The 16,819-nt window shown below is 42.0% G+C and overlaps 1 protein-coding gene across 2 annotated transcripts in view; it reads left to right on the forward strand.

Moving 5' to 3' along the window:
• PLK5 (polo like kinase 5 (inactive)) overlaps window positions 1-16,819 on the forward strand; it is a 100,840-nt gene that overhangs the window by 72,967 nt on the left and 11,054 nt on the right. For both annotated transcript variants that reach the window (XM_089687425.1, XM_089687426.1), the window contains 5 exons: window positions 1,902-2,040; window positions 10,609-10,694; window positions 10,773-10,869; window positions 13,138-13,218; window positions 16,280-16,439. In XM_089687425.1, the coding sequence (XP_089543551.1) occupies window positions 1,902-2,040; window positions 10,609-10,694; window positions 10,773-10,869; window positions 13,138-13,218; window positions 16,280-16,439 (563 nt within the window). The remainder of the gene's footprint in view (window positions 1-1,901; window positions 2,041-10,608; window positions 10,695-10,772; window positions 10,870-13,137; window positions 13,219-16,279; window positions 16,440-16,819) is intronic.

Below are 16,819 nucleotides of genomic sequence, written 5' to 3' on the forward strand. Positions count from 1 at the left end.
GATGTCACAATTAATTTGATAGTCTACTGTGATTTGACCTTAAATTAATTGCTAATTTCCTAAAGAAGCAGGGAGCATTAGTGAAAGGATGAGAACTATGGGAAATCCTGTCTGCTGTCTAGAATTTTGTTCCTAATAAAAGGGAGGAACACAATTTACACTGTATGCATATGTAAGTATATATATATATATATATATATATATATATACACACCCTGTTCCAAATTATTATGCAAATTCTTTTTAAGTGTCACAAAGATTAAATATTTTGTTCTTCAGTTTAACTCATGGATGGCATTGTATCTCAGGGCTCTTTTGATCACTGAAAACAATCTCGGACAAAATTAGATTGGCAGGTGAGCCCAATTTAAGGAAAAACTACTAAAGGAGGGTGTTCCACATTATTAAGCAGAGCACCATTTTCAAGCAATATGGGGAAGAAAAAGGATCTCTCTGCTGCCGAAAAGAGTGAAATAGTTCAATGCCTTGGACAAGGTATGAAAACATTAGATATTTCACGGAAACGTAAGCGTGATAATCGCACTATTAAGAGATTTGTGGCTGATTCAGAGCACAGACGGGTTCGTGCAGATAAAGGCACATTGAGGAAGATTTCTGCCAGATCCATGCATCGGATCAAGAAAGCAGCTGCTAAAATACCATTACATAGCAGCAAACAGATTTTTGAAGCTGCTGGTGCGTCTGGAGTCCCACGGACATCAAGGTGTAGGGTCCTCCAGAGTCTTGCAACTGTGCATAAACCTTCTATTCGGCCACCACTAACCAATGCTCACAAGCAGAAACGACCGCATTGGGCAGAAAAATACATGAAGACTAATTTTCAAACAGTCCTGTTCACTGATGAGTGCCGTGCAACCCTGGATGGTCCAGATGGATAGAGTAGTGGATGGTTGGTGGACGGCCACCCTGTTCCAACAAGGCAGCGACGTCAGCAAGGCGGTGGTGGAGTCATGTTTTGGGCTCGAATCATGGGAACAGAGCTGGTCGGCCCTTTTAGGGTCCCCAAAGGTGTAAAGATGACCTCTGAAAAGTATGTGGAGTTTATGACTGACCACTTTCTTCCCTGGTACAGAAGGAAGAACTATGCTTTCCGTAATAAAATCATCTTCATGCATGACAATGCACCTTCTCATGCTGCAAAGAATACCTCTGCATCAATGGCTGCCATGGGGATAAAAGGAGAGAAAGTCATGGTGTGGCCTCCATCCTCCCGTGACCTCAATCCTATTGAGAACCTTTGGAGCATCCTCAAGCAAAAGATCTATGAGGGTGGGAGGCAGTTTACATCCTAACAGCAGCTCTGGGAGGCTATTCTGACATCTTGCAAACAAATTCAAGCAGAAACTGTCCAAAACTCACAAGTTCAATGGATGCAAGACTTGTAAAGCTGCTATCAAATAATGGGTCCTATTTTACAATGTAACGTGACCTGTTAAAATGTTTAAAAAGTTAAAATGTTGTTAAAAGTTTGATTGAAATAGCTTTTGATTTCAGTAAATATGCTGCAAACACAACAAATGACAATTTTCAGTTCTTTTCAACCTATAAAGTGTTTTGAAACTTACTGTGCGTAATAATCTGGAACAGTGCATTGTAAGAATTTATGTTTAAAAAAAATACTGTTATCATTAGGAGGTTTGTTCAATAAAATTTTAATTGTACTCTTAATAGTTGATAACATGAGAATTATGTTGACTGTTATTTACATCAATTATTTAGGTAAATGAGAAAAATATCATTTGCATAATAATTTGGAACAGGGTGTATATACATAGTATATAAGTATATGTGATGTATACATTTTTAGGAAAGCTCTTGTTTCATTTACCATGATGTGGAATAGGATGTAATTTGACCACTCAGCCATTCCTTGTCTTTAGGGTTTTACACCTAAACGGCTATCATCTGCCAGCTGTACCACTGCTCCAACCTTCTTGCTTTCCATCCAACTCACCAGATTCTTCAGTAAAGCAGCCAAAGTTCTGTATCGAGGAGTCTTCCATAAATCCTTCTGCTCAGGTATCCAATTGGTTTGTGTGAAAGTTATAGGATCTACAAACTATGGTATACATACTGGAATTTACACAGCTTTTACTTTCTGATATTTCTATCACATTTCTTGAGATGCTAAAATACCAGGACAGTACAAACACCCTTTTCAGAAAGTACACCCTAAGCTATCTGCTGAGAGGCATGTTGATTCCATGGAAGATTTTTTTTTCTACAAGTTTTTGGAAAATGACAAAAACATTTTCTTTTTCGCACAAAGTTGTCACTTAAATGATATATTGCTCACACATGCCATGGGTATATGTGGAATTTCACCCCAAAATACATTCTGCTACTTCTACCGAGTATGGGGATACCACATGTGTGAGACTTTTTGGGAGCCTAGCCACATACAGGAGCCTGAAATCCAATGACCACTTTGAAAGCCTGAAGGTGCATAACTTCCTCATTTCACTTCCTCACTACCTATCACAGTTGCGGAGGCCCTGAAATGCTAGGATAGCACCAAACCCCCCCCCCCCCATTACCCCTTTTTGGAAAGTAGACACCCCAAGAAATTTAAAAAGAGGCATGGTGAGTGTTTTGTAGTTCTCATTTTTTTCTCACAAGGTTTTGAAAAATAAAAAAATAAAAAATATGTTTTTGTTTTCTTTCTTCATTTTCCAAATGCTTGTGGCAACAAACGAGATCTGCAAAATACTCACCATGCTTATCAAATTCCTTGGGGTGTCTAATTTCCAAAAAGGGGTCATTTCGTGGGGGGGGGGGGGGGTTGGTGCTATCCTGACATTTCAGGGTCTCCGAAACTGTGGTAGGTAGTAAGGTAGTGTAATGAAGAAATAAAGCCCTTTAAAAGTGTGAAGGTGCTTATTGGATTTTGGGGTCGTGTACTTGGCTAGACTGCCAAAAGTCTCTCACATGTGGTACCCCCATACTCGGGAGAAGTAACAGAATGTATTTTGAGGAGTGCTTCTACATATACCTATGGCATGTGTGAGCAATAAATCATTTAAGTGACAATTTTGTGTAAAAAAAATTTTTTTTTTGTCATTTTCCAAAAACTTGTGGTAAAAACATGCCTCTCAGCAAATAGTAGGGTGTCTATTTTCCAAAAAGGGGTCAGTTGTGGGGGGGGGGCATTTTATGCTCCACATTAGAAGTTTATGCCACATATGACTCACTCTTCTAACCACCTGAAGACCAAGCCTTTTCTGACACTTTTTGTTCACATCAGTATTTTTGTTCAAAAATCAGTATTTCCTGCTAGGAAATTACTTTGAACCCCCAAATATTATATATTTTTAAAGCAGACACCCTATTAAATAAAATGGTGGGTGCTGCAATTTTTTATGTCACAGTACTTGTGCAGCGATTTTTCAAACGCAATTTTTAAAAAAAAAATATACACTTTTTTTACTTTTAATGCACAAGAGCACAATATATTGGCCAATTATTTGATAGTATATAAAAGATGATGGTATGCCGAGTAAATAGATACCAAACATGACATGCTTTAAAACTGCACACACCCTGTGCAATGGGGTCAAGCTGCATACATTTTTAATATCCATAGGTGACATTTTAAAAGCCTTTACAAGCTACAATTTTAGATTTACAGTGCTAGAATTACTGCTCTTGATCAGATGTTCATGGTGATACCTCACATGCATGGTTTACATACCGGCAAGGGGCCAATGCTTGCGCACACAGGTGCACGCGGGGGGGGGAGGGCGGGCGAGGGTGCTTATTTTTTCAGTTATTTTGATTTGTTTAAATTATTTATTTAAACTGTCCCTTTCCTTTTTTTTATCACATTTATTGCTATCAAAGGGAATGTAAATATCCCCAGCTTTTCGGGAAACTAAGTACGGCTTCATCATCTGGTTGTTGAAGTCCACCCCTCCCATGTTAAGGTTATAATCCTGGACACAGAGGGGCTTCTCAACAACACCAGCTGCCGTGAAAATTTGGATAGTCGTGTCTGCGTGAATGGAAGGCAGGATGAAAACATCCCTTTTGTCCTTCCACTTCTCTGCGAGCAATTCTTCGTTTCTCAAGCAGGCTTTTTCCCCCTTTCTAAGACAAGTATTTACAAGCCGTTGAGGGAAGCCTGTAGGCCTCTTCACTAGAGTACCTTTCGTTGGACATTTTGGCCACTACATTTATAGGTAACTAGTGTAACTCACGGGAAAAAGAGCACCTGGCTGTCAGTGACTGCTTGAACCACTACAAAAATATTTACCTGCAAGTGCTAATAGAGATCAGGCCTAAATCTGCAAACACTGCGGTTTTATGTGCAATATATCAAGTGACAGTGATCTATTGACACTGCACTTGCTGGGGGAGAGGGGGGGAGGGGGGTAAGCATAGGGGCTAAACGCAGGTGCTGGCAGATGCCGGGGCTGATCCCGCTAACGCTGCGTTTTTTAGGACACTATACTAATGTGAAAGCTGGTATAGTGCTGATCTGATCAAAGATATTGATCCGTTCAGACACTATACTAGCAATGGAGGTTTATTGTGTATGTGAGCATGTTCCTGGTAATCAAAGGGTTAAATGTGATGACTGATGTAATGGCAGGCAATCTGACGCTATCTGGGAGGAACGCTAACAATCGCTAATGCTATCTGAAGTTGCCGGTGACACTAATACAGTGATCAGTAAAAAAATGTGTACATTGTACTAATGACATTGGTGACAGGGCAGTGAAGGGGTTAACTGGGGAAGGCGATCAGGTGGTTAAATGTGTACTAAAAAGTGATCTAACTGTGTAAGTGTGCTGTTTTGCGCACGTGTGTCTGCCTTCTCTCTCTGGGACGGAATGTTCCCAGAGAGAAAAGATTTCATCATTTCCAGTACCTGTGTAAGTGTAAACACAGGTACAGGATGATGTCTGATAGGACAGGGATCGATCATCCGATTCAGGCCGAACATCACTGGCCTAAATCAGATGATTAATCCCTTGGGCACCGAATCACAGCACCCGAAGGTCGGCAGGCGCGCGCCCCCAGCCCGCAATCACCATGGAAGCATGAATCACGTGATTTCACGTACCCGTGCCGCCCTGTATTATTATTATTATTATTATTATACAGTATTTATAAAGCGCCAATAGTTCGCTCAGCGCTGTACATTACAAAGGGGACAGAACATGTGACAGAACAATACCAATACAATGCAAAACATGAGGGGATCGAGGGCCCTGCTCTTTCAAGCTTACAATCTAGGAGGGAGGGGATGGTGGCACAGGAGGAGATAGCTGTGGGGGATGGAGTGGTAGGAAGAGTGGAGGAGGTCGGCAAGTTAGCAGGGGGCGGGGTAGGCTTCCCTGAAGAGATGGGTTTTCAGGGTGCGCCTAAAGGAGAGGAGAGTAGGTGATAATCTGATGGGTTGGGGCAGGGAGTTCCAGAGGATGGGTGACACCCTGGAGAAGTCCTGGAGGCGGGCATGGGAGGAGGAGACCAGGGAACTAGAGAGAAGGAGGTCTTGTGAGGAGCGGAGTGTGCGTGCTGGGCGGTACTTGGATATTAGGTCAGTGATGTAGTTCGGGGCAGTATGGTGGACAGCTTTGTATGTCAGCGTTAGGATTTTGAATTTGATCCGTTGCGCAATCGGAAGCCAGTGGAGGGATTGGCAGAGGGGGGTGGCGGAAACGGAGCGGTTGGAAAGGTGAATGAGTCTGGCAGCCGTATTCAGGATGGACTGAAGCGGGGATAGCCAGCGGCGAGGCAGGCCAGTGAGGAGGGAGTTGCAGTAGTCGAGTCGCGATATGATGAGGGAGTGGATGAGCTGTTTAGTGGTTTCTGGAGTTAGGAACGTGCGGATTTTGGCGATGTTGCGGAGGTGGAGTCTGCACGAGTTTGTTAAAGAGTGGACTTGGGGCTGGAAGGATAGGTTGGAGTCCAAAATAACACCAAGTACTCTGGCCTGCGGGGCGGGTTTGATGGTGGCGTTGTTGGACATGATGGAGAAGTCAATGGGGGGTGGTGTCCGGGCTGGAGGGAAGACAAGAAACTCGGTTTTGGAGAGGTTCAGTTTAAGGAAGTGGAGCGACATCCAGTCTGATATGTCGCTCAACAGGTGTGTGATTCGGGCGGAGACCGAGGGGGTGAGGTGGGGGGTTGAGAGATAGATTTGTGTGTCGTCGGCATAGAGGTGGTAGTTGAAGCCGTGAGAGTGTATGAGTCGGCCAAGGGAGGAGGTGTATATGGAGAAGAGAAGGGGCCCGAGGACAGAGCCTTGAGGGACCCCAACAGAGAGGGGGAGTGAGAGGGAGGTGGTGGCATTATAGGTAACGCTGAAAGAGCGTTGTGACAGGTAGGATGAGAGCCAGGAGAGAGCAGAATCTCTGAGGCCGAGGGAGTGTAGTTTTTTGAGGAGGAGGGGGTGGTCGACTGTGTCAAAGGCCGCAGAGAGGTCAAGGAGTAGGAGCACTGAATAGTGGCCATTAGCTTTGGCGGTTAGCAGGTCGTTGGAGAGTTTGAGTAAGGCAGTTTCGGTGGAGTGTAGGGGACGGAAGCCGGACTGTAGGGGATCGAGGAGGTTGTTGTCGTTGAGGTGAGAGCATAGGCGGGCGTAGACTAGGCGCTCAAGGAGTTTAGATGTAAATGGGAGCAGGGAGATGGGTCTGAGGTTGTTCGGGTCATTGGGGTCCAGGGAGGGCTTTTTAAGTATGGGGGTGATGTGTGCATGTTTCAGAGGGGAAGGGAAAGTGCCGGAGGAGAGGGAGAGATTGAAGATGTGGGTGAGGGAGAGTAGGATGGAGGGGGAGGGAGGTCGTAGGAGTTGTGTGGGGATAGGGTCAAGGGGGCAGGTGGTGAGGTGGGCATCAGAGAGGATCCTGGAGACTTCTTCGATGGTAGTAAGGTCAAAGGTGCGGAGTGTTGGGGGAGCTTCAGTATGAGGAATGTAGGGTGGGGTGGGAGAGGAGGTTAGAGCAGTGGTGGAGCCGTGGGAGAGGGGTGTAGAGGGGGTAGCTGAGTGAGGGGGAAGGGGGTTGGAGGGAGTTTGAGCAGCGACAAAGTCCCTGTGGGTTATGTCGAGGGGGAGGGGGGATGAGGGGGTAGCTGTGTGAGAGGGGACGGGTTGAGACGGCGTGTGAGTTGGGGCAATGTCCTTGCGAATTTTGTCAATCTTGTTTTTGAAGTGATTGGCAATCTCAAGGGCAGTGAGTGAGGTGCTGGGTGGAGGTGGGGGTGGCGAGAGTAGAGAGTTGAAGGCGGAGAAGAGTCGGCGAGGATTGGAGGAGAGGGCCTTGATGAGGGTCAGGAAGTAGGCTTGTTTGGCAGTATGGAGGGAGGAGGTGTAGGTGTGGAAGGCAGATTTGTATCGGGTGAAGGCTTGTTGGGATTTGGTTTTGCGCCATAGTCGCTCCAGGGCACGACTGTGTCGTTTGAGGGTTTTGGTGTGATCAGTCTGCCAGGGCTGGAGCGGTCGGGGTCTGATGTTGCGTGTGGTTAAAGGCGCTAGTGAGTCAAGGGCTGTTGACAGCGCATTGTTGTAGGCGGTCATAGCCAAGTCGGGGCAGGACAGGGGGAGCCTGTAGCAGTTCTGCTATAGGGTGGACGAGAAGTGGTTAGGCTATAATTAACATTTGTTTTTAACGGGGTTGCACTATGAAGTTTTTATTGTCTAAACCATTTCAAATATTACTGCATAGAGTGGTATGAAGTGGTTAAGCCCGTCCCTGGTATGAACACACAGTGATCCATTCATCCTCCCTGGATTTGTTAGTGAGAGTATCAGTGTGGAGTTTGGACAATATCTGCTCATTTGATCTCTATAGCTTGAGATCAATTTCGTTCGGTAAGAGGAGCACCTTTTGAGCACAGCAGCACCTTATTGGAAGATTAGTTAGGCACGCAGCACTTTTTTCCGCACATTGGATTTGGGACTTGTATATATGTGTTTATTTTGCACTGCATTGCACTGTATATAAATGATTTGATGGTATGTGTATTTTAAGGTTGCACAGTTTTGTATTTTATACAGATTAATCATCATTTGAGGATATATGAACTTTTAGTTTGCACTTATTCCTTTATTCAGTTATCACGTTTAAAGTGAACAGCGCACTTTTTTTATGAGTTCAAATTATTTATTCTGGTATTCAGGAAGGTAGTAGCAGCAGTTCACTTTTACGTTTATTCATTTTTTATTTATTTTTTCATTATATACAATATTGGGCTAAGCGCAAAGATTTTCTTCTTTTTCAAACAGCAGTAAATACCCTTATAATGCAGCGTGGTGCAAAAAACAATAAAAATAGCAGTGCAGATGACAGTGCACGCTAACTACTGAGTACAGGCCCTGTCCAACTACTGGCCAGCGGAATAGCATACAAGTCTGCTAGGGGGGTTCCTAAAATCACATAGCCAGGGTAATCCACAAAGAAAGGTAATGTAGTTCTCTTTAAGAAGAACACTGCTGAAGGCAAATCCCCACGACAACAAGTTTAATAAATTTAAGGGTGGCCAAAGACCTTCTACCACACTAATACATTGCTGAAGCCCTCACAATTGCATTCTGTTCTCTGATGGCATCACTTGCAGGCTGAATGGAGGCAGATAAAGAGTAGACCATGATGATGACATTTGTGAGATGTAGGCCGCACTGCCTCTCTGGCTGGTGCCTGTGCTGGTGGCAGGTCCCTGGGGAGTTGGGCAAGAGGCGCCTTGGTTTCCCCTCTCTAGGCTGTATACACACTTTCTTGACCTGTGTCTCCCAGGAATTCTCTCTGGTGCCTATTGGATCCCCTCCTGGCATCTAGGGTGTCACGTACCTGATGGGAGACTGAAATGACGAGGTTGGCCTCACTTGTGTCACCAGCCCTGGAGTTGGAACAGAGGGAGTCTAGGACCCAGGGGAACAAGAGTGCCAGTAGTTGTTATTTGCAGCTCTTGCTGATAAAAACCTTGGAAGGCTGATGATCCTCTGATCTTGGCACAGTAGTAATAGGCAGAGCAGGTTTTGCAGATTGCCAGGCGTGCACCAGAGCAAGGCAGGTAGTGAGGACAAGAGACAGGAGCAATGTCATGGAATAGCCGGGTCATCAACAGTCGGGCAGCACGGTACAGAATCAGAAGGAAAAGCCAAGGTCAGGAGCAGAGCCGAAGTCAGGAACCAGTATCAGGAGAGCAATCAGAGTCAGGTGAGGAACAAGCCAGGTCAGCAACAAAGGAATCATACAGGAACAAGCAGGACACGGGGGAGCTGAAGACCAGTCAGCACTGAACATGAGCAGAGGCACTCCTTAAATAGGCCATCTGGAGCCAATCTTTGCCGTGTGTGTGCACGTGCGTGTGCGCGATCGCGCATTCCTGCGCACATTTCCGATCGCGATTCTTCTTGCCGGAAATCCCTTACACAGGGTCTCTCTTTCCTGCTGAAAGATGACAACTCTCTCTCACTGCAGACTTCAGGTTCTCTGCAGGCTGCTCAGCTTACTCCACAGTTATCTGGAGGTTATCTGGAGGTTCCCTTTATTGTCAGCTCGCAGCCTGCACTATACTTTACGCAGGCTCCACCATTAGCAATGTTATCCTGCCCCAGCCCACTGTCTCTGAATTCTCCTTTCTCTCTCTTTCCAGTGGCAAGAATAAAATTCAAGCTGACTGATCACAATTCAGCTACCTCCTGGACTGTCAGTCAAACAGCCAAGCAAGATGTATGGGGGTTGATGTACTAAAACTGGAGAGTGCAACATTTGGAGAGATACTAATCAGCTTCCAGGTTTTGATGTCAAAGCTTAACTGAACAAGCTGAAGTTTAAAGCTGATTGGCTACCATGCAGAGCTGCATCAAATTTTGCACTCTCCCCATGGTGTGGTGAGACCGGGAAGAGGCTTGAGCTGTGTGGCCCCCATCTTAAAGGAACACCTGGCGAGGCTTCACATAAAAACAATGATTTGTTGTGATGTATAAGAGATTCACAGTTTATAATCCTGCAGAGGGGTGCCATTTGAAGAGTTTGTGCAGTTTTACATACAGTATGACATAAGAAAAATGTCTTGTATTTTTCTTCTAGCCTATATCCAACCTGGTTATTTTAATCTAGGCTTATTTCATATGTACTACAAAGAATAACAATGACATGCAAAAATAGTCTGAAAAATGTAGTAATGGCAGTGTAAGGACCTGTAGGTCACTGAGTTTTTGTTCATTTAAAAAAGTTTTTTTTCATTCCCATACAAATCTCTGGAAATTCAAAACCTATGTGAATCAAGTCAAATACAGATCAGAAGGAGGTGGACCTCAGGCCAAATGCACCTGTAAATGATTTAAGAAGCATCTTAATCTGATATCAATCTGATACCATCAACACTAGCCAAAAGCCCATCAACATAGGCCTTAAGGGAAGTATTTGCCATCTGCACAGTTTGACCATGGAAGGGAAGCGTTGCTACTAGAAATACAAACAGGGCCTCCCTATAATGTTAATGAAAAGCAGGTTTTTGATTAAGTGATTATATATATTGCAAAGCTTGTATTTTAATGTTGTACAACATACATGTGTATACTCAGATGCTACTAATTTTATTATCAAGGATTCATTTTTAGGTTTTTCCATTTTTTAGATTGCGGAGAAGCAGGGGAGCATAGGAAGTCAATGGGTGTGCCTACACAGAGCCTGGAGTCTCTGAGTACAGATGACACATCTGAGGTATGAGAATACTGGAAACAATATACCTCAGATATATATATTTGCTGCAGCGGTTAACTCACAATTTGTCTTTTTCAGGAAGACAAAACAGAAGACATCATGGGACCTAGTGATGAATCTCTTGCTATACTCATGAGAGGGAGAATGAGCAGCAGGCGAAGGTTGGCCATACAGAGTGAGCTTCAGTTTTACCAGTGATAAAGTAATAGATTAAAAACAAATAGCATGTAGTGTTATTAAGAGCTTAGCATTTCATGTTTACTGTTAAATTCTGTAATTTTATTTTTAGTAGATTAGAGGTTAATGCTACAATTTCTCACAGTTCCAAATTGGAAAATTCGCAAAGTGTAAGGACCAGTTACAATATGTAAATCTGTAAAGATAAAAACAAAAAAAAACTAAACAAATCTGAATATGTTCAGTAGTAGGGATGAGTGAATCAGTCATAGTTCAGATTGCAAACATTTTCTTGTTCAAATCTTGTTCAAAGTTTACACATTTTGTGGTGACCCCACTGTAGTCTACTGGGGGAAAATCTTGTTTAAGCCCATCTGTAGGCTTAATAAGTCAAACTAGAGACAAGTGAAGATTAGCACTGTTATAGAGGATATTTAGCAATGTCCAAATTAAGCAGATTATACCACAGAGTAGAACATTATCCCTCCCGATACAGAATCGTCAACTCTACCTAACAACATCATACACTGGCAATATGGGAGGCTGGGTTATCCATTCCTTTGGATTATTGGCTCTTATGACTTAGTTGTTCAAAGGCAAACCCAATCTTTATCCCTAATGTTCAGTTTTCCATCTTTGGACCCCTTTTCACAACCTGATGGTGGTGTACCACAAGAGCTGGCCATGCCAGTGATTAGAACCACCTTATAAAAAATTCTTTATGAAGCTGTCAATCATCACAACAAGACAATTTGGAAGTCAGTGGAAAACACTCTGACCCTGTCAGACATGCAGAATAAATTCTAAAAACTACATAAATTAAATCATGTCTAAATTACCTGAAGGTATACTAAAGAATTGTATACAAAATGTATAATAATATTCTAAGTTGTTTATACAGAATGCGACCAGTTTTTATAAGCAGGAAATTTCAGTCATTTGTATGTTGTAAAAGCATTTGCCATGGTTCCTCAAATAAGTTGGTACAAGACCAGTATGCAGTGACTTTAGGAGAATGTATGTACTATATATAGACAAAGAACTTATCACTAGGCATGGTTGTAGGAAAAGATTTATAATTCATTGGTGGCACAGTGGTTTTGACATGAATACTGTGGCAAAGATAGCAAAAAATAATGCAAAGATACCACACGCACATTTTGTGGGGGGATTAGGGAGGGTTAGGGGTATTGAATGTCCATTTCAGTGTTTGCAAAACAATAAATACGGTATTTAAGTAAGAAGTTGCATGAACGAGTAGATTATGCCTTGATTGCAGCTCCATACATGTTTTGTAGATTGCCACAACCTTTTTTTTAAAGCAGAGTATAACCCCTGTCAGATTTTTTTTGCCATCTATGTCCCACTGGGGAGATTTACCATCATTTGCTGTCGTATAGCCAAGACAAGAGGTGAGAGAAAATCCTTACAAATTAAAGGAATACATTGGGCTCACCAGAACTAGTGTCCCCACTGGAAGATTTCCCCTACTTTTACTTTTCTGGGAACAACCCAAAATTTGTGATATTATTTTACTTTCACTTTCAATGATAATGGAAAACAGGACAAATAGAGAGGGCATGGATGTTTTAGGTGAGCATAATATAATTCCAATAAGTGACTCTCCCTAATTGGGAAACAGACAGCAATAAAAACCTATTAGGTGTTATAATCCTTCTCCACTCTGTCCAAAACAAACAAAAAAATGTTTTGCCTTTAGTTATACTTTTACTTGAAATTAACCAGAAATGTATACTGTACATTTTCTCTAAGATAATGGGGATAGATAAGTAAAATTATACTATGCTCACCTAAAACATCCATGTGCAGAAACAAGATGTTCTTAATTAACCTGCCTAATTACATTTATTTAAACATAGACTCACTGCACTAGTAGATTACCCCCTTCCAAAGAATTTAAAGCCTCACTAAACTGGTTTTGACAAAACATGCCCATTTAAAATTTTTATATGTACGGTGTAAAACCTGGTCATAGAATGGGTCTTTTATTTATTATTCAGCCCAAGAGATTCCTCCATCCACACAAGCAAGCAGGATGGAGAAGTAAACTCACTAACATCTGTCGGGTGGTGGCAGCCACACATGGATTTAAATTCGACCAGCCCTGCTGAACTGGCTGAATTGCAATCCATCTATAGCCAGCTTACATCTAATACCATACATATTTAAAGCAATACCACTGAAGTACAATGTATAATTTTTTTTTAATTCTGTCATATTTCTATGTTGCGTTCTTATTCTGCAGAACAGAGAAAGCCAATGGTAGAGAAAATGGTGGAAGATGTCACTGATATATTGAAAAACTTCCTGTTCACCATCACACCAGGTAAAAACAAAAATGCTAATTAAGTGTTCTTGCATGGCAAGACCACTTACTGTTATCTCACATATATATTCTTATTATTATTGCCAAATTTACCACCCTAACTCCTCCCACAGTTTTTACACTACATAGACAGTAATATACCGAAACGTGCGGATTGTTCCCGATTGGTGTGCTATTACTTTGTGGAACGTTTCGCCGAATGGTTCACAAAATATCGCCGTTTTTGTGGTGAAATTGGTCCCATAGGAATGAATGGCACAATGTTCAAAACTAGAGTGGGAGCTGACAAAAGCTAGAGTGGGAGATGAAAAATCAGGACATGATTTCTAAACTGCCATCACTCTCTCATTTTCAAGCCCACGTACACAAATCTTATAACGTTCAGCTATCCCTGCTGCCACTAAAAATGTCCACGGCTAAGCCATAGTCCTGATAGTTTTCACAATATGACCATTTGTTTGCAACTCACGCCGCCCATTGACATTCATTGAAACTCCACTCTAGCCACCTGAAATTTAAAGGGCAATTTCTAAACTGCAACTGTGCCTTCATTTTTAATATTGCAGAGACATACTATGCATCAACATGTAGGTCTGGGTCTTGTGATTCTCACAATATAAAGCTCTTCGGTGTAGGATTTATAATTTTTAAACTACAACCGTTTGAAGATGGCAACCACCAGTGAAGTGAGCAAGTTGGAGCAGTTTGTTTTGCCATAGGAACCCAGGTGTGTAAACAGGCAGCAGAGTGACAAAAGCTACTTACTCCCCCCACTCCAGTTGTAGACTACTGGTGGAGGCAAGAACACTTCACACAATTTCCCAAGAAATTGTAGCTTTTCTAGTTATAATTGTAATTTCTACTTTGAGATTTTACTGTCGTTTCATCATTTTGTATCTGTTAAAAGTAATGCAATGGACCCTTTAAAAGAGTCACCTGTCAAAGCTATTGCCACAATACATTTAAATTATGATGAGAGAACTATAGCAGCTTCAATTGTTGACTTGTTTTTAAATATGCATGTTCTGTGGTTGTCATACTTATCCTGATTTCAAGTAGTGAGCCTAGTGAGTTGCTGTCATGCAACAAATTTGCAGGCAATGAAGTCTGAAAAATCTGAACTGCCATCTTGCATGCTTCCTCTAGCTCAGTCAATATTCCGTATTAAAGATCAAAGCTTAGGATCAAAAGGAAAATGTTTGCTTTAAAGAACAGATCAGCAATGGCAGCTCTTAATATTTATATGTTCACAGGTTAACTTTAACTTGGCTTAGTTCCTAAGCATCCTGTAATTAGTTCCTATGCATCTATTTCAAACCATCTTCACAAACATAAATCTTAGCGCTAAAAGGAACCACCTTATCAGTCAATACAATTTGTAAATTGTAAATATTACATATGCAGTAATGCAAATACTAAACCTGTTCATTTTACTACCCAAACATGGAGGTTATAAAGTTACATAGTTAGTCTGGCTGAAAAAAAGACAAAAGTTCAACCATTAAAAAAAAGGAAAAAAAAAAGTTATTATCCTACACCCACAGTTGATCCAGAGGCAAAAAAACCCAGCAAAGCATGATCCAATTTGCTCCTGCAGGGGAAAAAAAATTCCTTCCTGATCCCCCAAGAGGCAATCAGATATTCCCTGGATCAACTTTATCTATAAATAGTAACCAGTTATATTCTGTGTATCCAAGAAAGAATCCAGGCCTTTTTTAAAGCAATCCACTGAGCTGGCCAGAACCAACTCTACAGGGAGTCTATTCCACATTTTTACAGCTCTTACTGTGAAGAAACCTTATCATGTTTGGAGATTACATTTCTTTTCCTCCAGACATAAAGAGTGCCCCCTTGTCCTCTGTGATGACCTCAGGGTGAATAGCTCTACACCGAGTTCACTATATGAACCACTGATGTATTTATACATGTTCATCATATCCCCCCTTAATCTCCTCTTCTCAAGAGAGAATAAATTCAGTTCCTCTAATCTTTCCTCATAGCTGAGCTCCTCCATGCCTCTTATCAGTTTGGCTGGCCTTCTCTGTACTTTCTCCAGTTCCCCAATGATATTTTTGTGAATTTGTGCCCAAAACTGAACTGTATATTCCAGATGAGGTCTTTCTAATGATTTGTACAGGGGGAATATGATATCTCTCTCTCTGGAGTCTATACCTCCTTTAATACATGCCCGGGAGGACGCCATATGGCGTCCACCCATGAAATCTACAGCATTTTGCCGGCCGCCAAATGGCTATTGGCCAGGCAGCTATTGGTTAATACAAGAGAGGATTTTGCTCACTTTAGAAACCGCAGCTTGGCATTGCATGCCATTATTAAGCTTGTGATCTACCAGGCCTCCCAGATCCTTCTCCACCATTGATTCCCCCAGTTGTACCCCTCCCCCCCTAGTATGTATGATGCATGCATATTCTTAGCCCCCAAGTGCATCACCTTACATTTATCAATATTAAACCTCATTTGCCACATAGTTGCTCAATTAAACAGTATATTGAGGTCGGCTTGTAAGTTGGAGACATCCTGTAAGGACATTATTCCACTGCACAGCTTGGTGTCATCTGCAAAGAATGAAATGGGATTTTTAATCTCAGACCCTATATCATTTATAAATATATTAAAAAGTAAGGGTCCCAACACTGAACCTTAGGGTACACCACTGACAACCCTAGACCTTTCAGAGTATGATTTACTAAAGCCAAATAGCCTGTTCACTGTGCATGGGAAGTTGCACTTTATAAGGGAATTTTCCTCAGAGCTTAGTGTTCAAGGTGAAGCTCTGATGACTGATCATCCAATCCTGTGCAAGTATATATGTAGCTTTTTTTTTTTTTCCTTGTACATTGAGTATTCTTGCAAAGTGAAATTTCAATACTATGGGAAAATAAAACTTCTCTTGCAAAATTAGTAAATTAACCCCATGGTGTTCCAGGGCTGCTGTTAAACCACAAAGGAAGATAAAAACGTGAACTGCAAAAATGCCCATTATAAAGAAAACTTGCTTATGGTTTGAATTGCCCTTGACCTTGCTGTTTTCATTTAAAAGGTGACTTGGATCCCACAAAGCAGGTGAATTTCCCTATTCTATGGGTGACCAAGTGGGTGGATTACTCTAATAAATATGGCTTTGGCTACCAGCTTTCTGATGACTGTACAGGGGTACTACTGAGCGATGGAACACATATTGTTCTTTCCCCATATACACAGTAAGTATATTTTTCAAACAATTCAGACATTTCTGGAACTCACTGAAACATTGCTTCTCTCTCTTAATCTCTCTAACCATCTTCCTTGCAATGCTCTCATATAGAGCTCTACAATTTAGCTATACCTCTGGAACTGATAACAAACGATGGTGAGCTAGCACATCCTCTGATCTGATCTTTGTTCATTCAGTTAAATAGTTCCTGTACCTTCCTTTTCTCCTGACTTTTGAGGTTCATTCTGTCCACATGTCTGGTCCAACTAGCTTGATCTCCATCAGACAGATGCAGTGGTTCTCTTCTCCTAACAGTGATTTCGTAAAACATCCATGTATCCGCCTTTTAAATATACCTTTAGGTAATTACGTAGGTAGCTCTCTCAT

The sequence above is a fragment of the Staurois parvus genome, unplaced genomic scaffold (genome assembly GCF_062004578.1).
Source record: "Staurois parvus isolate SC_StPar_1 unplaced genomic scaffold, SC_StPar_1.0 ptg000425l, whole genome shotgun sequence".
In the NCBI taxonomy this organism is placed as follows: domain Eukaryota; kingdom Metazoa; phylum Chordata; class Amphibia; order Anura; family Ranidae; genus Staurois; species Staurois parvus.